Source organism: Polypterus senegalus, chromosome 5 (genome assembly GCF_016835505.1).
Source record: "Polypterus senegalus isolate Bchr_013 chromosome 5, ASM1683550v1, whole genome shotgun sequence".
Classification (NCBI taxonomy): Eukaryota; Metazoa; Chordata; class Cladistia; order Polypteriformes; family Polypteridae; genus Polypterus; species Polypterus senegalus.
Window position 1 is genome coordinate 48,914,587 of NC_053158.1, and position 27,776 is coordinate 48,942,362.

Here is a 27,776-nt window from a genome sequence, read left to right on the forward strand (position 1 = left end):
AATTCTCGATATACACTTTTTTTTCTTCACTGTGTCCCTATTTTTTTTTCTTCTCCATGGCCCTAATATGCTTCTGTATTAAACAGGTTGCACAATTCAAAAGCCACAAACTTTGTGTTTTTAAAGTAAGACTTACAGTGTGCACTGTAAAGGTAAATTAACATATTATTTGCTGTTGTATAATTAACTACAATAAGAAACTATCTAACTTTATGTAGATAAAAGCAGACTTTTGTGTCAAGAATAGTTTTGGTAGTAATGGTGGAAAATTGAAAACTGAAAGTTTACGCGAGGACAACTTTGACATAAATAGGCAAATGTTTGCCATCCTTCCAGAATGAAAGCTTGTGCTTGTGTAATAACCTACTTGCTGTGAGTCACCACCACGAACCGCAACCCCAGAAATAAGTGTTACCCCCGCAATGTTTTTCCACCTAGATCTATGTTTTTCTGTTCCTGTCTGTGTTTCTATGTTTTTGTCTCCTGAGTCCTGGCTTTTTTATCACAATCATGTATTTATTTTAGTAGAATACTTGAACTGCAGTTTCTTCTGTACATAAATTTATTGTTTATACATCTTAGCAAAAACCGATCAACTCCGCGCATCTCTAAAATGTAATTACTAGTCTGTGCATAACCAAATTGACTTGGTGATTGTGATTGGTGATGTATACCTTAATGTCAGTCACTCATGTGCTGAGAACAAAAGAGGTCATTAAATATCAACTGCCACTCTTGGAAACCCTCAAAATCTGCCATTGAGGACGTCAAAGAAGGACGACACCCTAAACAATGTTGTAAGAAACTATAAAGTACAAACAGGAGAATATAAAGTAAAAATTGTTGATTTTATTGAGGATGAGTCCTGTCTAATGTTCTGTTCCCAAGCTTGAATCTGACATTTCCTGCATATATAGTTTTTTCACACTTCGATTTATTTTGGCAGACATGTGCTGCTATTGTGTTTAATTAGAAAATTCCTTGTATACCTTATTTAACATGTCTATGTCTTTCTGTGTTTATTTGATTACATGGTCTATGTTTTTCCTAAGGGTTAGAGTGGCAACACTGCCAAAAACACTTCATGAAGCCAGCCGAGGAGCAGCCAGGTGAGTCGAAGGTCAGCGCGGCACTTTGGGCTTCTGATAACGAGAGTATCTTTAGACCTTCGACAGTTATTTTTTATTATAGAATTCATTGTAAAATTTAAGAAGTGCAGTGCCTTTCCTTTTGTAAGTCCATAGTGTGACAAAATTATTTGGAAATCTAAATCTAGTCTCTCTTGAGTGGACACGGGTGTTGGCTCCAGCCTTGCATGCAGTGTGGCTGAGAACGACTAGGACTCCTAGTCTTGAAAAAAAGGCAGTTGATAGGCATTGTGGTGTAATGGTTAAGGCTCTGGATCTCAAGCACAGAGGTTGTGGGTTCAAATCCTGTGACTGTGAGCAAGATGCTTCATCTGCCTGTGCTCCAATTGAAATAAAAAAAACAAAACAAACGTGGCCAGTTGTTGCAAGTCACCCTGGATAAAGGTCTCATCTAAATAAGTAAACATATAGGCTGTAGCTTTCATCTTATTGCCTGAAGTCATATGATGCATCACTTGATGTTTTCAGTTTTGGCAAAAATCAGTGTCCCTTTCTGACTGGCAATTTGACAGGGGGTGTTGCGGAGAGCTGTTAGATTTTGTTGCTGACATCTTGGTTGGCTCTTGCTCAATACGTTGCCATGTGAAGTATTTTTAGAACCATGAAACTGCAGGAGAACTGGGTTTTATTTTTATGGAGGTCATCTCAGCACCATTTCCTTTGGCTTGCTCACACTTGCCGGCCGGCTGGCTGAGCTTCCTAGAATGATATCAGTAGTGGTATTGGTCTTCACCTGTTAGCTTAGCTTGAAGTCACAGGGCATTTTGTCATTTTCTTTGAAACAGGAATGTTAACCCATGTGCTCCTTCCCCTCCCCTCACTCTCAGAGCCTTTACCAGCTGCTGGAGTTTATCCCCTTGTCATTTTCATATAAGGACAAGTTAGCATAGCAACCTGTGACGGGGTTAGTGCTAAAAACAGCTCCACTGCCCAACAGATTGCAGGCCGTTAAACAATGTGACCTGCAAGTAGGCTGAGGACATTGAACTATCCAAGCAGGCAACCCATGAGGATAAAAACGTGTTTGTAGTATATACACATACTGTTTAATCCCATTTATCTGCCTTTTATTAATCAGTGCAATGAGCACCTCTCTGGACTACTCGTTTTCCAAAGAGAAGCAAACCATGGATAATTTGGAAAAGCAGCTCATCTGTCCAATCTGTTTGGAGATGTTCACAAAGCCTGTGGTGATCCTCCCCTGCCAGCACAACCTCTGCCGGAAGTGCGCCAATGATATTTTCCAGGTAGGCGTTTTGTTTTTTTTTTTTGTTAACATACTACACATAAAAAGTAAAGCATTTTGTTATGCAAACGCATGGTGACACAGTGCTTAGCTCTGCTTCCTGACACCCTCCAGGACATTGGGTTCAATGCCGGCCCTGGCATTGTCTGTGTGGATTTTACTTAATCTCCTCATGTTTATCTGAGATTTTTTTTGTTCAGATAGATCTGTTTTTTCCCCAACATCCCAAAACACATGGGTTGAGCTAACTTATAACTGTGCACTGTTGCTACATGTATAAATATGACACCTGTCTATGGCTGGCTTTCACCTTAGACGCAGCTCTGCCAGAACTGACTCCAGTTCTCTAGGAAAATAGGTGGATTAATATTATGTTCTCATATTCAAGGAGTGTTTGTATTTAGAATAAGACCTAGGGCTTTATCACCTTTATGCAAATAGCGCTACTAGTTTTTAATCATTAAGAAAAAAGAACACTAAAGAACTGTAGTCAGTTTTAGTTTATTTCAAAAGACGAGCAGTACACCGTCATTCTTCCACAATGCTAATTGAAAATGGTTTATTGATGTCGTTTTAGGAAAGTAAAAATTTGAAAAGAGTTTATCTTTTGCAATAATCTAACACTTTTTCTTTGAATGAAATGTTGTTACTTTTTCAAGATTTTATCAATTTTTGACAAAGCACTTATTGTATTCCTTTTTGACTTGCTCCTTTTCATATGCTGGTTGTGCTTAGGCTTCTAACCCTTACCTACCCACCAGAGGAGGAACCACGGTTGCGTCAGGTGGTCGATTTCGATGTCCATCATGTAGGCATGAAGTAGTCTTGGACAGACATGGTGTTTATGGTCTCCAGAGGAACCTACTGGTGGAAAACATTATTGATTTGTATAAGCAAGAATCCACCAGGTAAGGCTTGTCTTAAATGATGTTTCCAATAAGTGTAAATCATACTATTGCAATGGCACCAAATTAGTGTACTTTGAAGCTAAAACACGATATGCACGTTAATTGTTTTGTGGACCAATAGAAGTCATAAAATAGCAATCTGACACGGTGAGTCATATTTTCTAAGTTAGTCAAATCTCTGTCCTAACAGGTGCAGCTGAATAAATGATGTCTGTAGCACCCAGTTTAGTAGTACACTCATAATTTTCCATTAGAAGGTAAAAAAGCATTTATTTTAATAATTATACATACAGTACTACTTGTCAGAGAAAAGCAATAAATAATACAGGGGAAAAATCCTAAAGTAGAATTTTACAGTTCTAAAACAAATCATAGACCTGCCTGGTTTGCTTCCAAAGCCTCACCCTTTCAAATTGGTGTTTCATTTTATGTTCCTATTTTCAGTCTAAAAAATCTTCATCAACCCTCCAAAACAGCACATTAAATTACTGAAATTAGTCTTTTAAAAAAAATGGGCATTTCTGGTTTCCCTCGCCTTAAAGGGCAATAATCAGTTGCTCCTGCGTAATGTGACAACAATAAAGAAAATTAATTCATTTCTTTTTAATTTATCTTTGATTTGAAAATGTAATAATCAGTATTAACATTCTAAAATGGCACGTGTTTGTGAGGTGTCACAGACCTACCCTCAGAGCTTCAGAAATCTAAAAAATTAATGTCAAAAAAGGCTCTAATTGTTGTGATGAATGTTTTTTATTTAATTTCCTTGAATTTCCTTTAAGCTTAGAATGTATCTTCACATCTCCTCTGTGGGTTTCATATTTTTGATGTGTATTTTTTGTTTGGAGCCTGTATTTACTAGCTGTTAATTTAATAACTTTATTTTTGATGCCATCTTGTTCTGGTAATGCCATCATGTCATTTTGAGAGCGGTGTGTTGGCTGTTGCCTTGGTAGCATTCCCATCATGCATCAGGAGTATGTGTCAATAATATCATCAAGAGTGACCGTATAATGGTCCCCCCTTGTAAGCTCCAAACTTGTTAACCTTATTGGTGATCATGTGCAGTTGTTATTTTGCGATTTTATCCCAGCTTGAAATGAGACTTTTGCATTACTGGTTTTGACGAGCAGTTTTTGACTTACAGTTTCAATCTCAGTGTTGTTTTTTGACCACATTATTCTCCTAGTTCCTCCATTCAGATTCCCTACTCTCTTCTCCAAGAAAATACACTGATTCCTCCTACTTTTCTGAACCCAGATATGATTTCTGGGGTCACCTCTACATGGTAGAACAGGTGTAAGAACTAAAAAAAATCAGTAAGAAATTATCCATGCAGTACTTCCATTTAAATTTCATTTTAGTGATACCCCAGGGATCCACTTAACAAAAGATTTTACAATACAATACAAGCAATTGTACTTTACAATAATATACAATAAAATACATCAACTTACATAAAACATAATTTGTACACAAATAAATGGCAGAGGAAAATGAACAGAAAATTCAGTAAAGTGAGAAACTAAAATATTTAATTTGAAACTAAACACATTGGGTCAAAAAAAGTAAACAAGTTGCAGGAGACCGGCAGATTGGTTCAGGGATCATTTAGTGACTCTGCCTATGTTAACGTTTTCAAAGTTATTGTGATGTGTGTGTGTTTGTGTGCATTCATGTCTTACTCTTCATCATCTAGCATATGCTCTGGTAGGGCAAACAAGCTGTCAACTCTGTTGACAGTATCGCAGATGGCTTGCGACCCAGCCGGGATGCCTCGGAGGACCGGAAGAGGGCTTGTGCCTCCCTCAGACCATGTGGGAGCGACCACCCTGGTGCCTTTGGTGGCTTTGAAGTTCAACCCTGTAGGGGCTCGTGGTCACCACCAGGGGGCACCCCAATGCGTTGGGGACCCTGGACCTCAGCACTTCCACCACACCCGGAAGTGCTGGGGGGAAGAAGAGCAGGGACGCCCAGAGTGCTTCCAAGGATGCAGCCGGCACTTCCGCCACACTGGGGCGTGTCGGTGGAAGATTGTCGGGAAGCACCTGGAGCACATCCGGGTGATTATAAAAGGGGCCGCCTCCCTTGATTCAGGGCTAGAGTCGGGTGGAAGAGGACAAGGTCTGGAGGAGAGAGAAGAAGGCAGCCTGAAGAAGAGGCATAGTGTGGTGTTGGCCTGAACTTTGGGGGAGTCTGTGGGTTGTGTGGCACTTAATATTTGTAAATAAACGTGTGGTGGTGAATTTACCATGACTTCCTGTCTGTGTCCAAGGCTCGTTCGACACCAGCAACATTCAGAGTGTATATCTTAGAAACCGCTCCTTTTAAATGTTTGTATCTTTACTTTGATCTAATCATGTAAGCTCTAAATAACACAAAAAACTGCACACTTCTTCTTTGAAAATTGTAATTTTAAGACATCAAAATCACTTTTGATTTTCCACTGACACATACACATACCGACAGCATGCTAAAATCAGCTTTTCTTGACATTTTGAACTTTGTCACATGGAAGTAAAAGTGCATTAGCAAATGTTCATATCTTTAAAATTTTAATATTATAATAAATAGTCAGTATAAAATAATCAAAATATATTTTTGAATTAAGTCAGAAAAATATTTCTGATATTCCTCCCACAAAATGACCATGGAGAGCTATACAATGGTCTTGACAAACCCCATTTCTTCAATATTTTTGGAGTTGATCAGAAGTTTTCACAAGGTTTCCCTACACAAAGGAACATTTAACTGAGGAAATCCTGTAAGCCTACTCTAAGCACTTCCAATAATCTTTAATGACAATGCAATTGTGACCCCAGGAAAAGTCACATTTGTGCTGGATTTTCCTGTTTAAATGGATTAACAGGATTTAATTAAGGCATTAACTGGTCATAAATATGCTTTTTGGATGAATGGCTGACATCTTCATCCACTTAGCACAGATTGACAGTATTAAGATGCAGAATGCCTCTTTATCTTTTCTGAAATCTTTTGCTTTTGTGATTTTTGATTGTTTTTGGAAGAAAAAAATAGGCTACCTACAAATAATATTGTACTCAGAATTTAGAGAGTGATTTGATACGGTGTAACCTATGTTCCTTTTTAATGAGAGCAATTGGGCTTACAAGGCAACTGGCCGTTCTAGTAACTGACCATTCTCAAAATCAAACCAAAACAAATAAAAATTGCAAACTCTGCAAATAAACTGCTTTGTTTATATCAGGGTAACATCCTTTTACATAGTTTGTGTCATTCAAAAAACAGATTTAATTTGCACAGTAGCTATAGTGATTTCAAAACAGGAGCACATCTCCTTTGCACATCTTAGGTGTTTAGTTCCATATATACATCTAAGCAGTCTGAGACCTCATTAAGACCCCATGTAACAGTTTTTAGTATTGTGCTGGCATCAGTCAGTTACCCTGAGTTGCTGACAGCACTGCAGCCACAGATAAAGCCAGAAACTCATTTCACTAGGACAGGTCCTTATCACACAGTCTGGTGTGGCACACTTCATATCCATTGTAAGTTCTGTTTCAGACTGTCCTGCATTTTAGAGGATTAACAAGGTGGGGCTTGGACTTGTTCTGATTAATTAATCAGAGTAAATATTCGTGGCCCTCACTGAGCCAAAGAGATTAGAAATCTGACGGGAGGGCAGACAAATTAAGTGCACATTGAATAAATACTCATTCAAATACATTTATAAGATAAATGTTTCTCACCAATATAACTGCTACCGAGGTTTCTGACAACTTTCCAACCCTAAAATTGTGGCATCAAAATGAGGGAGTGCTATTATAGACACTGTTATATCCAAAATAATATGATAAAGGCCAAAGTATACAAAGCCATGGTAACACTTTATAATAATGCATTGATTAGCCAAACATAATATAACACTCTACAGATTATTTATTTGTGTGCATTTCAAAAGCTGTAAATGTCATTAAATGAAAATTCATATATAAGAGTCAGGTATTTTGAAACATTTATAAATTATTTAACAAATAGTATTTTTTATCATTTTTTAAATTTATACTTCAAAATCATTCATTAATGTCTAGGTGTTTCATAACAAATGTCTTTAAAGTCCAATTATGTGTGTCTTATTTATCATGTACTAGTTTGTTGTTCATGAGTTGAACAGTCCTGTAAAGATGGCTAGATCATATTTCTGCCTGAATTGTAACATACTTACAAATCATTCATTCATTCTTTTTCAGTACTTAAAGTTGAAACATTTAATCCGTTACAAAGGTTTGTGCATTTTTGTTAATGAAAGTTATTATAAAGTGTTACAGAATTTATCGAATAACCCACATTTATGGGATGAGAGAACACATGTAAACACAAATTAGGCAATGTTCTTCTTTCGGCTGCTCCTGTTAGTGGTTGCCACAGCAGATCATCCTCCTTAAATATCTTCTTGTTCTCTGCAACTTGTCACACCCATCACCTGCATGTTCTCTCTCTCTCCACATCCATAAACCTTATCTTAGGCCTTCCTCTTTTCCTCTTGCCTGGCAGCTCTATTCTTAGCATCATTTTCCCAATATACCCAGCATCTCTCCTCTGCGCATGTCCAAACTAACCTCTATGATTTTGTCACAACCGTCCAACTTGAGCTGACCCTCTAATGTACTTACTTCTAATCCTGTCCATCCTTGTCACACCAAATGCAAATCTTAACATCTTTAACTCTGCCACCTCCAGCTGTGTCTCCAGGTTTTCAGTCAATGCCACTGTCTCTAACCCATATAACTTAGCTGGTCTCACTACCATCCTGTAGACCTTCACTTTCACTCTTGCTGATACCCGTCTGTCACAAATTACTCCTGACACTCTTCTCCACCCATTCCACCCTGCCTGCACCTTTTCACCTCTCTTCCACAATACCATTACTCTGTACTGTTGATTCCAAGTATTTAAACTCTTCCACCTTCGCCAGCTCTACTTCCTGCATCCTCACCATTCCACTGATCTCCCTCTTATTTATACACATGTATTCTGTCTTGTTCTTACTGACCTCTCTAGAGCATATCTCCACCTCTACCGGTTCTCCTCAATCTTTTCCCTACTCTCGCTATAGATCACAATGTCATTAGCAAACATCATTGTCCATGGAGAGTCCTGTCTAATCTTGTCTGTCAACCTGTCCATCACCATTGCAAATAAGAAAGGGTTCAGAGCCGATCCCTGATGTAATCCCACCTCCACGCTGAATGCATCCGTCACTCCTACAGCAGACCTCATCACTGTCACACTTTCCTCATACATATCCTGTACATCTCTTACATACTTCTCTGTCAATCCTATCTTCCTCATACAATACCACAACTCCTCTCAAGGCACCCTGTCATATGCTTTCTTCAGGTCCACAAAGACTCAATGCAGCTCCTTCTGGCCTTCTCAATACTTCTCCATCAACACCCTCTGAGAAAACATCGCATCTGTGGTGCTCTTTCCTGGCTTGAAACCATATTGCTGATCACTAATCATCACCTCTCTTCTCAACTTAAGTTCCACTACTGTTTCCCATAACTTCATGCTATGGCTTATCAGTTTTATCCCCCTGTAGTTACTACAGCTCTAGTGCATTGCATCTACACTCCTTGGGCATCCTCTCACTTTCCAAGATTCCATTAAACAATCTGGTTAAAAACTCCACTGCCATATCTCCTAAATACAGGTATGTCATCTGGGCCACCAGCCTTTCCATCCTCTTCATAGCTGTCTTTATTTTCTCCTTGCTAATCATTGCACTTCCTGATTCATTATCACCACATCATCTAACCTTCTCTCTGTCTCATTCTCATCATTCATCAGCCAATCAAAGTACTCTTTCCATCTGCTCAACACACTCTTCTCACTTGTGAGTATGTTTCCATCTTTGCACTTTATCACCCTAACCTGCTGCACATCTTTCCCAGCTCGGTCCCTCTGTCTAGCCAATTGGTAAAGGTCCTTTTAGTTGCACAGCTATCTGGCAACTCTTCACAGCCACCCAGTACCTGTCTTAACTCCTCCCTGAACTCAAACTTGCAGTCTTCCTTTTTCAACTTCAACCATTTGACCCTTGGCACAGCCCTCACTCTCCTCCTCTTCTTGATCTCCAATGTCATTCTACAGATCGCCATCCTATGGGGCCTAACTACACTTTCCCCTGCCAAAACTTTGCAGTCTTCACTTCTTCAGATTGACCCTCCTGCATAGGATATAATCTACCTTCCTTCACTCTTGTACGTCACCCTATGTTCATCCCTCTTCTTAAAATACGTATTTACCACAACCATGCTCATCCTTTTCGCAAAATCCATTATCATCTGACCTTCTTTATTCCTCTCCTTGACACCATATCTACCCATCACCTCCTCATCTCCTCTGTCCCCTTCACCAACATGACCATTGAAATCTGATCCAGTCACCACCCTCTTTCCCTTGGGTACATCACTTCATCCAACTCACTCCAGATATCTTTCTTAACCATCGCACACCCAACTTGCGGGGTATATGCACTAACAATATTCATCATCACACCTCCAATTTCCAGCTTCATAATCATTACTCTGTCTTACACTCTTTTCACCTCCAAAACACTCTTGACATACTGTTCCTTCTAAATAACCCCTACTCCATTTCTTCTCCCATCCACTCCATGATAGAACAATTTGAATCCACCTCTGATCCACCTGGCCTTATTCCCCTTCTATTTAGTCTCTTGCACACACAATATATCAGCCTTCCTTCTCTCCTCTATTACGTCAGCTAACTTTCTCCCCTTACCAGTCATACTGCCAACTTTCAAAGTTCCTACCCACAGTTCCACTCTTTTTACTTTCCTCCTGCCTCCTGGCATGTCTCCCCACTCTTTTTCTCCTTCTTCAGCCAACAGTAGCCCAATTTCCGCCAGGACCCTGTTGCCTAACAATATTGGTGATGGCTGTTATTAACCTGGACCTCGACCAACCTGTTATGGAAATCTGAATTGTTGTCTGCATATAGATATGGCAAAATTTTACACTGGATGCCCTTCCTGATGGTAACTTTCCCCATTTATCTGGGCTTGGGACAGGCAAGAAGAAACACACAGGTTTGTGCATCCCCTGTGCCTGGGTTTAAATACAAATTATGCAATAAACTTTGCAAAACTTACAGTCTATCTAGTCCAACCTGTATATATGTTGAGATATTCTGTTAAGATTTGCATGAACTTCATTTCAGTTACTGGTACTTGTGATCTCATTCTTTTAGGCAATATCCAAAGCTTTTGTTGATAAGTTACCTTGATTAAATGAGGTGAGACACAAAAATAACCGGACTGGGCTTGGGGCTTTACTGGAAAACTGTCTGGAGGTCGGCTGAACGTGAATCATATAACTATATCCCCTCCTACACACCCTCTCTAATCACTGATCGGCTAGGTACTGTATATCCTGTGAATAGCCCAGTCAGTATTGTACAACAATCGCTACACAAGTTGCCTCTAAGATGTTGAGTGAAAAAATCGAACAGCGAATCAGCATCAAATGTCTCACAAAATTGAACAAAATGGCCACAGAAACTTATGAGATGATAAAAACAGTTAACATTGATAACAGTTTGTCTCACACACAAGTTTTTGAGTGGCACAAACATTTGAAGGAAGGACAAGAACATGTGGAAGACGCCCAGGTCACCCATGCTCATCTCGGATGGATGAAAACAATGGTGAATCAGATTGTTCGAAATGATCGTTCAACTTTTTCTGTAAAGCAGTTTTTGACTGACAAAAACATTCTTGTCCTCAATCATCCTCCCTAGATAGATAGATAGATAGATAGATAGATAGATAGATAGATAGATAGATAGATAGATAGATAGATAGATAGATACTTTATTAATCCCAAGATAGATAGATAGATAGATAGATAGATAGATAGATAGATAGATACTTTATTAATCCCAAGGGGAAATTCACATACTCCAGCAGCAGCATACTGATAAAAAAATAAATAATAAATTAAAGAGTGATAAAAATGTAGGTATAACAGACAATAACTTTGTATAATATTAATGTTTACCCCCTGGGTGGAACTGAAGAGTCTCATAGTGTGGGGGAGGAACGATCTCCTCAGTCTGTCAGTGGAGCAGGACGGTGACAGCAGTCTGTCGCTGAAGCTGCTCCTCTGTCTGGAGATGATCCTGTTCAGTGGATGCAGTAGATTCTCCATGATTGACAGGAGCCTGCTCAGTGCCCGTCGTTCTGCCACGGATGTCAAATTGTCCAACTCCATGCCTACAATAGAGCCTGCCTTCCTCACCTGTTTGTCCAGGCGTGAGGTGTCCTTCATCTTTATGCTGCCTCCCCAGCACACCACAACGTAGAAGAGGGTGCTCACCACAACCGTCTGATATTCGCCCGATTAAGCTCCCAGTGATTTTTATTTGTTCCCGAAAATCAAAGGTGACCTGAAGGGAACACATTTTTCTTCAATGGATGAAGTGAAGACAGAAACAGCAAGCCTGTTGAAGAGCCTCAAGCAAGAAGACTTCCAGCACTGTTTCAATCAATGGAAGATACGTATGGAGCGGTTTAGAGATCTTGGTAAATAGAAAGTGACAATGTTTAGAATGCAATATTTCATCAATAAATAGATATTTTTTTTACCAATCTGGTTATTTTTTGTGTCTCACCTCGTATGCTATAGAAAGGCTGGTAAGACTGGCAAACTTAGATCCAGCTTCACCACTCTAGTCCTGTACAACAATTAATACCAAGTATACATAAATAATTCTCAACTCCACAAATTCAGGGATCAAATGACATACAGCAGCAAACCCATACTTTTGAAGCCTACTCCACAAGGTGCTGCAGGGTACATTCAGTACCAGTAAAAAGTATTCACCCCTTGGAAGCTTTCACATTTTATTGTTATAAGACATTGAATCACAGTTGATTTAGTTTGGCTTTTTGACACTGATCAAAAAAAAGAGACATTTTAATGTCAAAGTAAAACTACATCTCTGCAAACTGATATAAACTAATTACAAATCTAAAATACAAAATCACATGATAGCATGTCATTCTCTAATGTTAACAGTACCGTTTTCCACCCTGTATTTACATAAATCAAAGAATCGCCATTTTGAAACTCATATGGATATTATTTTGCAGTTTAATTCCCTTACTGCGTTTGGCCTAGCATCACATATGCTTTAGTATACCTTAAAACAATAGGCTTTCAGGAAGATGGAAAGCTGCACAAACCCTGTTCCCATCAGCATAGCAAATGTATTGGCTTGTAAATTACCCAGCTACTGGTTCAGTCTTCACCTTTAGTTCAGTCAGTGTCTCTGAGTAAGTCCGGTTTCCCATCAAGTGAATATAAATGTGAACCCATGGTTACACTGTATCTGAAAATGTACATGAAGCATCCAAACACACAATACTCTGTTGCAGAAAGGTCAAAACTATGTGTGTATGTACTGTATATACAGTATACACACTGCAGTGCCTTGATGTTGAACTTTGACTGGCAGTGCATAGTTTAAAAGTAAATGTATTTACACAGGGAAACATATGGACTTGGGTTTTGCATTATAGTCTCAATTGTTTGCCTTTTGGTTCTATAATTGCCTTAATGCTGTCAAAGCTTACCATTTTTCTTGGCTTTGGTTCTGCTTTTCCATTATTTTGATCGTGTTCCAGATATTTCTGAAAGACGCTAATTCCATCTTTGTTCATGAAACAACTCTCTAATTTGCCTCACTTTTGCAGATTGCTGCAAAAGATGGTAAAATGAACACCATAAAATTATGTACAGAAGGCAACCAAAGGAGATTGAGCTTAGAAGTTATACTGATAGCTGAAGCTCACAGGTGCTTAGATGAGTTGACTTTCATTAATATGACATTTACAAAAGGATGCTGTAATACATTTAAAAGTGTAAGTTTAGAAAGACTAAGCAGTTGACAAGGAACAGGATTTATATATAATATTGTCCTCTGAATTCTTGTCTAATCCATACAAAATGCATGAAAAACAAACACAAAATTCTAATCTTGTCCATTAGTTGAATGCACTTTTGAATAATTCATAACTAATTTGCATGACAGAGAAACATTACACATTAAGAAAGCTCATATTCTTTTTTCTTTAAAGAGAAAACTATATTTCTTTCTTTTAAACTAATGGCATCAGAACTGAGAAGAAAACCAAAGCGGTAACCCAAAAATATGTCTATTGGTCAGGACTTTGTTCTCTTGCAGAATCACCTTTAGAACATTAGAGAACATTTGATGAGAGCAGGCCATTCTGCCCAGTAAAACTTACCAAATGTATTCCCCGATTTTCTGCAAAATAACATCAAGTCAACTTTTGAAGGTCCTTACAGTCCTACTCTCTACCACACTACTTGTTCATTTATTTCATGTGTCTATAGTTCTCTGTGTGAAGAAAAACTTGCTAAGGAAATTTACCCTGAACAAGTTTCCAACCGCGCCCCTGTGTTCTTGTTCAATGCATTTTAAAGTAGTAATCTGGATTCACTGTACTAATTTCTTTCATGATTTTAAAAACTTCAGTCATGGCACCTCTTAATCTCATTTTCCTCTTTTAAAACACACATCACGCAGAGCATTTGTATGGCAGATGCACTTAAATGAGGTGGCTGAGGTGGCAAGTGTGTGCATGTGTCTGACAGTGATGTTCACAGAGTAACAACGGCGTGTCGTCATGTGATTCTGATGATGTCATTGACATGACATTTAACAACAGAATTGAAATAATAATATTGTCATTATGTATATTTATTCTAAATTGTCCCTAGTGTGTGCTTGGTGTGTGTGTGTGTGTGAGTGTGTGTGCCCTGTGGTGGGCTGGTACCCTGCCTTGCACCCTGTCTTGGCTGGGACTGGCTCCAGCAGACCCCCGTGACCCTGTAGTTAGGCTATAGTGGGTTGGATAATGGATGGATGGATGTATATTTACATGACATATTTTTCAAACCTACAGTATTTATTCCAAATCAGGGCTTTAAAGGTCAAATTCTATTCATCCCAGCAGCAAAGGTAGTGGGCAGTGCTGAACTATATAATCACATCAATACAATTCTTAACTTTTTTGCTACTTTGTTTGCTACTGACTAAAGGATAAATATAGTCAAGGGATGCCCTGCTAGTAGAAGTAACAGTTTCTCGAGTAATACCTTTATATTTAGTTTATTTTAGAATAATTCCTTCACATCTAGTTTCTGTAAACACCTACAGAGTGGAAAATGCATCTCTTTCTTGAAAAAGGTTGCCTCTGGTGTGTGGTTTGGGTGAGAAGATCCTGCAAAATGGTAGCCACATTGTGTGCAGTAATTGAAGTGCAGCCATAGCTTTTTGAGATAATCTTAATGCTATATTTGCATGCTATAGGGTTTTCTAGAATTGTGATATGCTCATGTGAATTTCTGCTGTGATTTTTTGGAGAATCACAAAATGAGTGTTTGATATTCTGCTTGATCTTTACCAAAAACAATTAAAGGTGAAGGTTTATTTTATTTTATTTTTTTATTCAGATAACAAAACAAAGGAAAGGAAAGAAAATGAATTAAGCAACATAACTTACAAGTATCATCTCTCACTTATACATTAACTTTATGTATATAATGAAAGTACCCCATATTCCTGAATTTGCTGAGGAGGGTATGACAATGTTATGTTATAAAGGAATTAGGTGAGAGGTCAGTGCTATGTTGTAACACAGAGTGACCACATGAAATATCCCACTGGGAAGCTTGTATTTCCTTGGGAAGATTGTATTTCCTATATTTCCCATAGTACATGAATGCAGCATGAGAATGTCTGCAAACTGGGGTGCAGTGCTTATAGGGTCCACAAGAGTGCAGTGTTTCCTGGTGTTCATTACAATTTAACACTGTGTAGTATTTATTTATCTAATTTTTTTTTTGTCTTTTTATCAAGGTAACTCTTAACATCTAATAAAAATGTTAAAATGCAGTATATTAAAATTTTACATTGAGTATGATGTTCCAGTTATTGCTTTGCATATGTCATGCCAAAGTCCTCTTCTGTTTGCATATTGTTTTATAAAAGCAACTGTGTAGAAGTACATACAAACTAGTAAAAGCTGGCAATAACTTAAGATACTTTAATACTATGATATGCATGTATCTGTCTAACCTTAATTTCTACTTGAGTGTAAACAGTAGATAAGAAAATAGGACTAAGTAAGTAACAAGGTCATAGACTGAAACCTCTGTAATGGTGAAACAGAACAATGCTATGAACTTCTGTTACTGACTTTGTATTTGAGTTCTGCACATACACCATTTGGACATTATTTTGCATTGTGCAATATGCAAAAATATTTAGAATGGCACTGCGTATTATAGGAATAATGAGAAGAAAAAGTATGTGAACACTTTGGAAATAAATGTATCTATGTGTATATTTGTCTTAAAATATGGTCTGATCTTCAACTAAGTTAAAATAATAAACACAGTCTGTTTCAGCTATTAATGAACACATTGTTGTATTATTCTTGTACATATTGAATACACCATTCAAACATTCACATTGTAAGTTTGAAAAAATATGTAAATCCCTAGGGCTGATGATTTCAGCAAAAGCTAACTGGAGTCAGAAGTTAGCAAACTTGGAATCCAGTTAATGAATCGAGATTGAAGGTGTGGTTTAGAGATACTTTGTCCAATAAAAAAAAGACATTGTTACCTGCAAGATAAATCTGCTGATGTGAAGCATGCTTCGCATTATGAAACTATAGTTGGATTATCCTGCAAGAATATGCACCAGTACGTATGGCGTAAAAAGGGCACAGCATACCAACCAGAAAACATCATCCAAACATTGAACTACAGTGGAAGGAGAATCATGATTTGGGGCTGCTTTGCGGACTCCGGGTCTGGACAGCTTGCCATCATCGAAGGGAACATGAACTCCCAAGTTTATCAACGTATCCTACACGGTAATGCCAGAGTGGTTGTCAACCAGCTGAAGCTGGATTGAAGTTGGGTGATGCAGCAGAACATTTGCCCTAAACATTGAAATATATCTACTACAGAATGGCTTCAAAAAAAGAAAATCCATCTTTTGGAAGGACTCAATCAGAGCCCAGGTCCTAACCCAAAACAAGTGCTGTAGAATGAACACAAATGAGCTGTTTGCAGCAAACATCCTAAGAATATGCATGAGCTGGAGCAATATTAATCGAAGAATAGACCAAAATTCCTCCTGAACATTGTGCAGGTCTAATCCACAACCACTGGAAACGCTTGTTAGAGGTCATTGCTGCCAAGTTAGATTCAATCAATTATTACATTTCTACAGCGCATTGTGAATGTTTGATAGATGAGCTCAATAAAAACATGAAAATTATAATTGTTTCAGTATTATTAGCTAAGCATATCATGTATGTCTATACTTGTGACTTTGATCAAAATCAGATCACATTTTACGACTAATTAAGGCAGAAAATGAAGTAATTTCAAAGAGTTCATATGCTTTTTCTTACCACTGTGCATAATACAATAAATGCTTTGTGTGTCAATCAATCCTTTAACTAAATATGGAGCTTAACTCTAGTTCAGATCTACAATAAATATTATGTTTTTTTGATGGTAAGTGTTGTGTTAAATGTATGCACGGTATCTTTTGTTTTAATTTGAATTACTTGGGTGGTACTGCTGATGGAGCTGCTGTGATGTAAATAAAAATTTGGACTTGAATGACAATAAAGTATTAACATATAATATCACAAATCAATAAAAATACTATGATGAGCACATGAAAAACACAGCAATTTAGGAATTTTGATGTGCTATTAGATTAACTGAAATATCCGCTGCTCCTAAGATGTTAATTCTGCCCATTAGCAGTAAAACCAGCACTGAGAGGAAGCGTGACCAACCCATGTGTGAGGAACACGAGGATGAGAAGATCAACATCTACTGTACCACATGTGAAATGCCAACCTGTTCTTTATGTAAGGTCTTTGGAGCTCATAAGGACTGTCAGGTGGCACCTCTTGATACGGTATTCCAAAGACAAAAGGTACAGTATGACAGTAAGCTGCTGTGCTGTGATCACTTGTATTCTACAGTTTACCCATATAACATTACAAAAGATTTTAAACATACAGTAGACACTTCTTCATATGAAATATGTAGAGTGGGTTGTCTCATTTTAGTTCAAAGGTAGAACCTCCTCTCTTATTAAAGCATTGCTGTTATATTTTTAATGAGAAATTAAGTGTGTTAAAAAAAATTCAAATTTGATTATTAGTATAACACAGTTTTTCATTAAAAACCAGAAATGTAATGTTTTTGTATACTAGGGGGCTTGGCCCCCTGCTCACTTCGCTTGCCCACCCCCGGGTTTGGTTTACCGGATATACAATTTAATTGTTGTTTTCATGAGAATTGTTACATATGCATTAGTAAACAGTAAAAACAATATTTGCAATTAACTTTTCTTCAAGATCGCATTGAATTTTGATTCCGTGTTTGGACTTACATCGTGATAATGCAACGTATAACGTGAGTGAATATCGTTTCTTTCTCTCTAATAAATAAAATGACTTTTTCGAATGTTGGTCCATGCCATTCTTCTTCGCTTTGTCATTGACATATCATCTAGAATGTATAAAATAATTGTCCTGATAAAATTTATGAGCTGTGAGCGCAGGAAGCGTGTCTGCCAAAAGCATTCACACGACTGAGGTTAGACGACTGTGGTCTTGTTTGAAAATAGTTGTAAGTAAGGCGTGACTTGAAAGAATCTGATGTTTTTTTTTCCCTGATGGCAACACAAATTAGACAACCTACAAGTCTCTAACTTAAAGCTTAAATCTGAACAATATATTTGATTTCTTTTCGTGATTAATTTCCATTTGTTTGCACTAATGCGATCTTTCCTATTCCTTTTTTGAAACTTTCAAATTTGTGTACTTCCATTATCTGTAACCTGTGTACTCATGTGCATCGCGCCAACATTTTTTAATTCTTTACGACGTTCTACTTTGTCATCTACTGTTTGTCCTTTATTTTCGACCCCAGGCGTGGTTAAATCTCTTTCTCATGATATGCATAAGTGTCTCTCCGAGAAAATCACGTCTCGTCTCCTTCCAAGATTTTTTTTATAATAGAGAGATACCATGGTATTTTACTTATTGTGATTGGGAATAAAATTTATTTTTAAACTTTGCTTGTGTTTATACATGAAAAATTGATTAAGGAATTCTCGCAAAGGAAGTATGGTCAAACTTAGAGGATAACTTAAAGCATAATTGTTGGCATTTGTTGGGCTCATTATTTTCATTGAGTTGGTACATTCAGTACTTCAGTTCATAACTAATTTTAAGCGTTTTGTTTGAGGTAAATTTGTATTCAGTCCTTTGGTGATACATGAAAATGTATTACCAAGAGTTTCTGAATTGCTACCTAATACATATATAAAAAAGAAATTAGCATAGCCTATTTTGTAAAAAATCAGATTCAAGACTAGTTTACCAGATGATACTGACAGAAATCCTAAACAAATGACCAAAAATAAGTAGCTAGAACATGATCCAGCTTCCCTTGCTCTATGGTTGACACAATGAGTTTTTGTTTTTCAAACAGCCTCTGATCTTTCAAACCCTGTGCGGATCAATGTATTAGTTCTCACAGTTTTTCTTTTTGATTTTTCTTTCCCAGTCAGAGCTCAGTGACGGCATTGCAATGCTGGTGGGTAGCAATGACAGACTACAGGGCATAATCAGTCAGCTGGAGGACACATGCAGAACTATAGAGGTAAAACAACATTTATCAAAGAGATTATTAGTTTACATCATAATGAATTTACTATTGATTTTAGACAAATATATGTTGATGGTGTGACCTGTAGGGGGTACCTTTAAAAGCTACACACAACCTCACCGACAAAAATACTGCTTCAAATAAGTGTGTTTATTTAACAAAGTACTTCACGGTGGCTTCTTTCTTTTCACCACCACCATACAATTCTCTTTTTCTCTCTCTTCCTCCTCCACACCTCCCAGGCAAGCTTTGTCCACTTTCCACACTTGACTCCAGTATGCCTGTGTGAGGCAGAGCAGCTGATGTTATACAGGGCCCAGGAATACTTCCAATGCTAGGATGTTGCATGTAGGAAGCATTTCTGGATCATGCGGAAGCCCCACAAAATTGGGATCACTAATCTCAGCAGCTCCACCTGGTGGCACCCACAGAACCCAGCTGCCCCACAGAACTATAGTTCCCAGCACACCTTGTAGTTGTTCATATGGGTACCCCGGCCTAGGAATGCTGCCATCTTGCACGTCAAAGGGGAACCTACATTCCTGGCAGGCTGTCTTCCCCTTCCCCTCTATTATACTGGCCTTCCAGCTGGATAAGGATCTTTGGTCAGCATGCCCACTTCTATCTTCATATTGACATCTCCTGCCAACCTCCTGGCTGAGACAGGGAATGTTCTGCCTTTCTTCATGGTTAGGTAAAGAATTACAAATCATCCTGGCGGAGATGCCATCTGATGCCTGCCATCCATTCAAATGGTAACTAGTGCAATATGTTTATTTTGATGTTGACCCATACACAACTTTCAAAAAACACCACTTCATGTTCAATGTTGTCGTTGTATTATTGCCAATGGGTTTAATATATTTGAATGGAATGTCAGTCTAGTACAGGGTGCTAATTCATTGTTAAACTTTAGTTCTGTGTATTCCAGAAAATGCAGTTTAAAATTAGGTATAATTTGCTGTCAAATTAAGTTCTGATTATTTTATGTGCTGAATAATTTATATCTAAAATATGTTCTTTTAAAGAACTTTGAGAACTGATTCTATAACTATTTGCTCATAATTGTAAACACATAATATTAGAATGCAGCTATAAATCAAGGAATTTCAGACGTTTACAATAATACACTAGATCTTGACTAAGAATAAATAAGACCATATAAAATGTCTTAATCAAAACATTAGGGATTAAATTGAAAATTAAAGTTGCATTTATCAAGATGCAGTTTACTAATTTTATTAATGGATTAAGGATAGCTGGAGACAGTCCCAACAGAAGTGAAAGAACCATTTACATTTACTGTATGTGACCTCATTCACAACCCAACATTGAATTGATTTAAAGTTACAAATGAACCTTGCCTAATTGTCTTTGGGATGTGGAAGGAAACCAGAATACATAGAGAAAGCCCAAACAAACTCCATAGTGAGGCTAAGAATTGAATCCATGTTTGTGTCATTGGGAGACTGATCACTGTGACATTGTGATGGCTTATTTTCTTTTCAGTGACACAAATTATTCTCTGCGATGATTTAAAGAACAAATTCCTAAGTAACTGGAGTAGTCAAGACTGGGAGAGTGCCATGGGAAATAAAGATTCTGCAACATGATGGCCAGGTGCTTTAGCAAGGAGAGAAGAGTTTTACTGTGATGGGATTTTTGTCAAACACAACAGGACCTGCTTGCATCATTTTCTATCCCAAATGCATACCTACATTTCTTCAGAAATATCCTAACCTGACCTACAAGTTGCTTGTTCTTTTTCACAATTAAACTTGTGGACAAATGCTGTAAAAGTAACTATCAAGGTGGGAGCCACCTCATTTCAGTCACTAAAAGCACACTGCTGGCAGCCACAGGCACAATGTCTCTGTTCTATTGATGTGTTTTCACTTACTTTCCCTTTCTCTATGATATTCTCTTCCCTGCTTATCTTTGGTCATTAGATACACTAAGCAATTGTATAGGCAGGTTAAGAACGGCTGGGAACCAAGCTTCCTTTTATGCCTAGGAGAAGAGTTGACATGTTTGTTAATGTTGTGGATTTAGGTTCTCCTATCCCATAAAAAAAATGTAGTGATCACACTCACAAGCTTTCCCCACAATAAAGGCATATGTACAATAATGGCTATAGTTCAGCACTATATAGTATTGAAGCATAAAATGTCATACATTTTACACACTTTTTGTATATTCTATTCTGCAACTTGAACCCTGGTGCCAGTTGGTATGAAGCAGCACTAATAAGTACTTCATCATAAAAAGGTATATTGTCATAAGCGCAAGAAAATATTTGGGTCAATCATGTTGCCTGTTGTCTCATGCACGACTCCTTCATATTATTTTGTTGCTTACGTAGTGTCTGGTGAGTCTGGAATTCTTTCACAAAGCTCTGCAAATCTAGACTTGACCATTTTTTGACTTGGTGTACCTGTTGGAATTCTTTTATACAGCAAATACCAGTTGTAGTGGCATATGGCAAGTCTTAATTTTTTTGTAAAATAGAAAAATGTCAATCTCTCTCCACCAGTTTATGACCATTTCCTCCCAGGTTTGCCTGCTGCCCCAAAATCTTGTGAGTATTGTAGTAATATACACTCACCTAAAGGATTATTAGGAACACCTGTTCAATTTCTCATTAATGCAATTATTTAATCAACCAATCACATGGCAGTTGCTTCAATGCGTTTAGGGGTGTGGTCCTGGTCAAGACAATCTCCTGAACTCCAAACTGAATGTCAGAATGGGAAAGAAAGGTGATTTAAGCAATTTTGAGCGTGGCATGGTTGTTGGCGCCAGACTGGCCAGTCTGAGTATTTCACAATCTGCTCAGTTACTGGGATTTTCACGCACAACCATTTCTAGGGTTTACAAAGAATGGTGTGAAAAGGGAAAAACATCCAGCATGCGGCAGTCCTGTGGGCGAAAATGCCTTGTTGATGCTAGAGGTCAGAGGAGAATGGGCCGACTGATTCAAGCTGATAGAAGAGCAACTTTGACTGAAATAACCACTCGTTACAACCGAGGTATGCAGCAAAGCATTTGTGAAGCCACAACACGCACAACCTTGAGGCGGACGGGCTACAACAGCAGAAGACCCCACCGGGTACCACTCATCTCCACTACAAATAGGAAAAAGAGGCTACAATTTGCACAAGCTCACCAAAATTGGACAGTTGAAGACTGGAAAAATGTTGCCTGGTCTGATGAGTCTCGATTTCTGTTGAGACATTCAAATGGTAGAGTCAGAATTTGGCGTAAGCAGAATGAGAACATGGATCCATCATACCTTGTTTCCACTGTGCAGGCTGGTGGTGGTGGTGTAATGGTGTGGGGGATGTTTTCTTGGCACACTTTAGGCCATTTAGTGTCAATTGGGCATTGTTTAAATGCTACCTGAGCATTGTTTCTGACCATGTCCATCCCTTCATGACCACCATGTACCCATCCTCTGATGGCTACTTCCAGCAAGATAATGCACCATGTCACAAAGCTCGAATCATTTCAAATTGGTTTCTTGAACATGACAATGAGTTCACTGTACTAAAATGGCCCCCACAGTCACCAGATCTCAACTCAATAGAGCATCTTTGGGATGTGGTGGAACGGGAGCTTCGTGCCCTGGATGTGCATCCCACAAATCTCCATCAACTGCAAGATGCTATCCTATCAGTATGGGCCAACATTTCTAAAGAATGCTTTCAGCACCTTGTTGAATCAATGCCACGTAGAATTAAGGCAGTTCTGAAGGCGAAAGGGGGTCAAACACCGTATTAGTATGGTGTTCCTAATAATCCTTTAGGTGAGTGTAGCTCCCTTAGCTACCTTTTATGATATGCTAAAAGGATGGTTACATTATTCTAACACAGATTAATGCCAATAGTTAACTCCACAATTGGAAAAGCTTAGCTATTAGCTAAAAAAAAAGAGCTTGATGGACTGAATTGTCTCCTCTTGTTTATCAAAATATTTATAATATCTTAAATATATGTTTTAAGAAACTTTGTTTTTAGATATTTTCAGGAATATTAAATAAGATTCATGTTTGAAATGTAGCATGGTTTAAAAAAAGATATCACCGGAAGAAAATGTAAACTTCCCATAGACAGTGACCTGACCAGGAATAAAGCTTTGGTCCCTGGAGCTATGAGGCAGTGCCACTTAAGCACTGTGACACCATGCTGCCGTTCCACTTACATAAAGAAGTAAATTCTCCAAAGTGTGGCAACAAGGATTTCTTATTTTAAAAATTACAAAAGACATGCATGCTTGGCACTTGTGTGTGGTGTGAAAGTTTTCTATTACAGGTTGAATTGTCAAGGTATGATGGGAGTCACAAGAAAGGGGTACCAATTATTGCTTCTTTTCTCGCCTTTCACTCTACAGCTCTTAGCATAGTGTTAAGGGTGAATCTTCACTGTGGGCACTGCTGAGTCTCAGATGATGTTTTCAGTCAGGAGGAGGAAGAAGTGTTTCAAGACTAGGAAACACAACGCTCTCATTAACTAATCTTATTCAGGGCACCCCAGTAAGGCATATGCCCATCCAGAGAAGAATATCTCATTGTAGGTGTATGTGCTTTGTAAAAATTAGCACACATCCAAATTAGTAAAGTTGGTGTATAAGCAGTGATCCACTGTTATTAACACAGGGGGAAACGCAAAATGTATTAGTCTCAGTAAGAGGTCAGATTATCCCTATAGGATAAATGATGGTATTTTCAAAGGAGACTATTAGATTTCTGACTTATTAAGAGACATTGGGGCTACCATAGAGTAGTTCTAGATGTCAAAGTTTTTTGTGAGTAATCATGAAATCTTGGTGTTGTATGGACGGAAATAACTCTCAGCAAGGGTATAATGGCCTTCTTAATGAGCTTTAAATTGCGAGGCTGAGGACAGTGGATGATTCACCAGGATGAAGTGTAACCAAACACTATACAAATGAGAACATGTAAACTGAAAAACACAAAGGACAGTAGGAATACTGAAGAGCACGAAGCAAAACAGACCAGCTACCTCTTCTTTTAATTACGGTACTCATTATTTATTGAGTCCGCTTTTTTTAGGAGACCCATAATATTATTTTAGAATATTGTCCATGCAATTTGTACAAAAGATGATGTCTCTGCTTCCTATAAGGTTTGACAAGTCCAACTGATCCATTGTGACTCAGTGACAAGATGTCGAATGTTATATGGTCTACATTAAAATTAACTCTTGTGGCATTTTTCAGCTTGGATTTATATTTTTAAGATATGAAAAATATGTATGACTCGTCTGTTTTAAAGTGTTATGGGAAGATGGAAAACAGTCTTGAGCTAAAGCAGATTCAGAAAACATTCAGACTTTTTCACTTTGTGTACACTTTACTGGGTTGCAGATTTCATTTTAAATGGATACATTTTTGCCCATCAATCTTCACTCAATAACCCATAAAGACAAATCTAAATATGTTATGAGAAAGGTTTGCAAATTTATTAAAAATCAAAAATTGAAATCCCTCTTTCATGTAAGTATTCAGACCCTTAATTCAGCACTTTGTGGGAGGCATTTTGACAGAACTAAGTATTCTCAAAAATGTTAAATATAAGAAATTAAAATTAAATCGACAGCACAATTATGTGTGTAGGAAGTGAATGGCTCTGAATAATTTCTTAATCCACTGTAGGTTGCTGAAGTTACATATAATGCAATGTGTTGCCTTATATGTAAATCTGTTTGTTTTTCATTATTAGTACACTTTTATCAAGTTATATTTTTGAAATGTAATTGACCCAATAAGCATGAGTCTATAGGTAAGCATGCTCTGTGACTGAATGTATTTTCCATGCAGCAATTTCTACTGCCCTGTACTCAATGCTACTTGTATAGAATTCAGCTCTTCGCAACCCTTTGATAGAATCATTTTATAACTGAATTATGATGGAAAAGAATACATAAGAATAAATGCCAATGGCAATTCAGAATGCCTAACCTTCTTCCTGTGCAAACCTTGACAAACTTTACAACATGAAGAAGGAATACATTTGATTTGCTTCCCATTGAAAACCATTATACATTTTCTCAAAAGTTTATCTTTGTGTTATTTTCAAGATAGCAATACATTGTTAAATGCTTTGGAAAATAAAGCACACAAAAGACTTGCTAGGCTAATATCGATTTTTCTTTGATTTTACTTTTGTCAATAAAAAATCACTATGTGATTGTTATTCATTGTGACACCAGTCATTTATGTATTCAGGAAAACTGTCGAAGACAGAAGTCACAGATTTGCGAAAAGTTTGATTACTTGTACGCGGTACTAGAGGAACGAAAGGCATCAATGAATCAAAAAATAACCAGTGAACAAGAAGAAAAACTCCAGTATGTGCGCACTCTGAAGAAAAAATATGGAGATCATTTGGAAACTGTTTCTAAGATAGTGGAGTCTGGGATACAATCTATGGATGAGCCTGAAATGGCTCTCTTTCTACAGGTACATAGACTTACTTTTTAAAAATTTTGGCTTAGAGAGAAAACATATTTCTGAAATGACTTTCACAACCATGCAAATGAAGCTTCCTGAAAACTATTTTTTACATGAAACTAAAAAAATTTGATTATTTATTTTGATTATTTAGGTGTTTAACCTATTAACATTTGAGCTTATTTAAGTAATGCACATATACCTAATTTGTTACTTATTGTTTTATGTTTCATTCTTTGTGTGATGGAGACATTTCAAATCTTCTAATTGTATGTGTTAACATATATTTTTTTACAGAATGCTAAACCATTGCTACAAAAGTAAGTTATATATTTTTTAACATACCAATCATCTATCATTTTAGCTACTGTATTGCTAGAAAAGCAAAAGTAATCTGTCTTGATTACCTAACCAGATTTGCAGAAGTTTCTGATATATCACAGCTCGAAAAAGTGGAACGGGGCTATGAGAATATGGATCACTTTGAAGCCAATTTTGAAAGAGAGGGAAGAGCGCTGAGAAGCATCGATTTTATGAGAGGTAAAAGTTAAAGATATCATTTTCACTCGATTTTTGTAACTGAAAAGAAAAGCCAAAAATAAGAAAAGAAAATCACAATGGAAGATTTGTTAGTGTCCAGGGAAGCATTTAGAGTGTGAGTCCTGGAAATTTAACTGAAATGTACCTCTGACCCCAAACCGGTTTTTATCATTATGTGTTTGCAATACTTTTGGCCACAGTCATATTCATATAGTGATTATCTGCAAGACTGTGGCAGTACCTCCTTCGCCATTGACTGCTCTAAAGTCACTCTTAAAGGGTTTCCGTCTGGATATATTTATTTATTCAGTATTGTAGAATAGGGGTAGCAACTGAAGTATTCGTTCTATTAGAGCCACTTTGTGGAGCTAAAAGAAATCCTTCGTTCTACAATGACCATACATATGAGTAATGGCTATGCTACCCATCTAAGACAGGTTGAAACCTAAGTAATGAACATAGACCTCATATGTTTTTTATTTGATACATGGGTTGCCCATTTAGTCTGGTTTAATAATATGCACCCAGTCCTTTTTGCTGGCAGCAGCCTTTTTCTCTTGGGACAGAGTTACCTGTTTTCACTGCTTCCTCTTGGTGCCACTCATTGAACTGACCACTTTTATAGTCAACTTCTTCTTCAAGGAAAATGCAACACTATATATAGTGAAAGAAAGAAAAAGATTTGTGGTCCCGGGGGATACCTCGTTTAATGTCAGGATTGAAAAAATGTAAGGAATTCACCAGTTTATAATGGTGAATTATTTGTAGGTTGTTTGCTCCTCAAAGTGTCAGATTTGCTTCATTTTTTTTATTAATTTTATTGCAATCCATACAAAGCAATCAAGTTTTTACAAAAAGAAAAATTGAGTTAAGAACAGATCAATCCCCACTCCTGAGAGAGAGAGCAAGCCAAATGGAATGAAATTTAAGGCTTGTAAACATACCTAAATTAATAAATTCTCTGTGCTTTATGAGCTTATTTTAAAATATTACTGATTAGATCCTGCCATGTTTTGAAAAAAGTCTGTACGGATCCTCTAACTGAGTATTTGATTTTTTCCAATTTTAAATAATATAACACATCGGTTTCCCACTGACTTAAAAGAGGAGAGTTTGGGTTCTTCCAGTTTATGAGAATAAGTCTGCGTGCCAACAGTGTAGTGAATGCAATCATGATTTGTTTGTCCTTCTCCTCTTTAAGCCCCTCTGGAAGAACCCCAAACACAGCTGTTAATGGGTTAAGAGGGATTGTGAGTTCAAGGCTATCTGAAAGGTAATTAAAATTTTTTGTCCAGAATAATGTTAATTTGGTGCAGGCCCAGAACATGTGACCCAGTGAGGCTGGGACTTGGTTGCAACGTTCGCAGGTTGGATCATGCCCTGGAAACTTTCAGTCGAGACAAATGTGCTCGATATATAATTTTGAGTTGTATAATTGTATGCTTTGCGCATATGGAGCTCGAGTGAATTCTTTGCATTGCTACTTTCCACTCCTTTTCTGATATATTAATTGAGAGATCTTTTTCCCAGTGTCCTTTTCGATCTTTGAAAGGGAGGGATTGTAAAATGATTTTATATATTGTAGAGATGGAGTCTAAGTCCTTGAGATTGAGCAATATTTTTTCCAGCATGGATGAGGGTGCAAGATGAGGAA

At 37.5% G+C, this 27,776-nt stretch overlaps 1 protein-coding gene across 4 annotated transcripts in view; it reads left to right on the top strand.

Annotated features, from left to right (window-relative positions):
* Positions 1-2,067: 2,067 nt before the first annotated feature.
* Positions 2,068-27,776, top strand: part of LOC120530261 (tripartite motif-containing protein 54-like) — a 73,839-nt gene continuing 48,130 nt past the window's right edge. For 2 of the 4 annotated variants that reach the window (XM_039754591.1, XM_039754590.1), the window contains exons 1-7: positions 2,068-2,395; positions 3,130-3,302; positions 17,189-17,366; positions 19,010-19,105; positions 25,358-25,591; positions 25,880-25,902; positions 25,998-26,122. In XM_039754591.1, the coding sequence (XP_039610525.1) occupies positions 2,231-2,395; positions 3,130-3,302; positions 17,189-17,366; positions 19,010-19,105; positions 25,358-25,591; positions 25,880-25,902; positions 25,998-26,122 (994 nt within the window). In that variant the 5' untranslated portion in view covers positions 2,068-2,230. The remainder of the gene's footprint in view (positions 2,396-3,129; positions 3,303-17,188; positions 17,367-19,009; positions 19,106-25,357; positions 25,592-25,879; positions 25,903-25,997; positions 26,123-27,776) is intronic. The other 2 variants (XM_039754592.1, XM_039754589.1) reach the window with 1 other exon arrangement.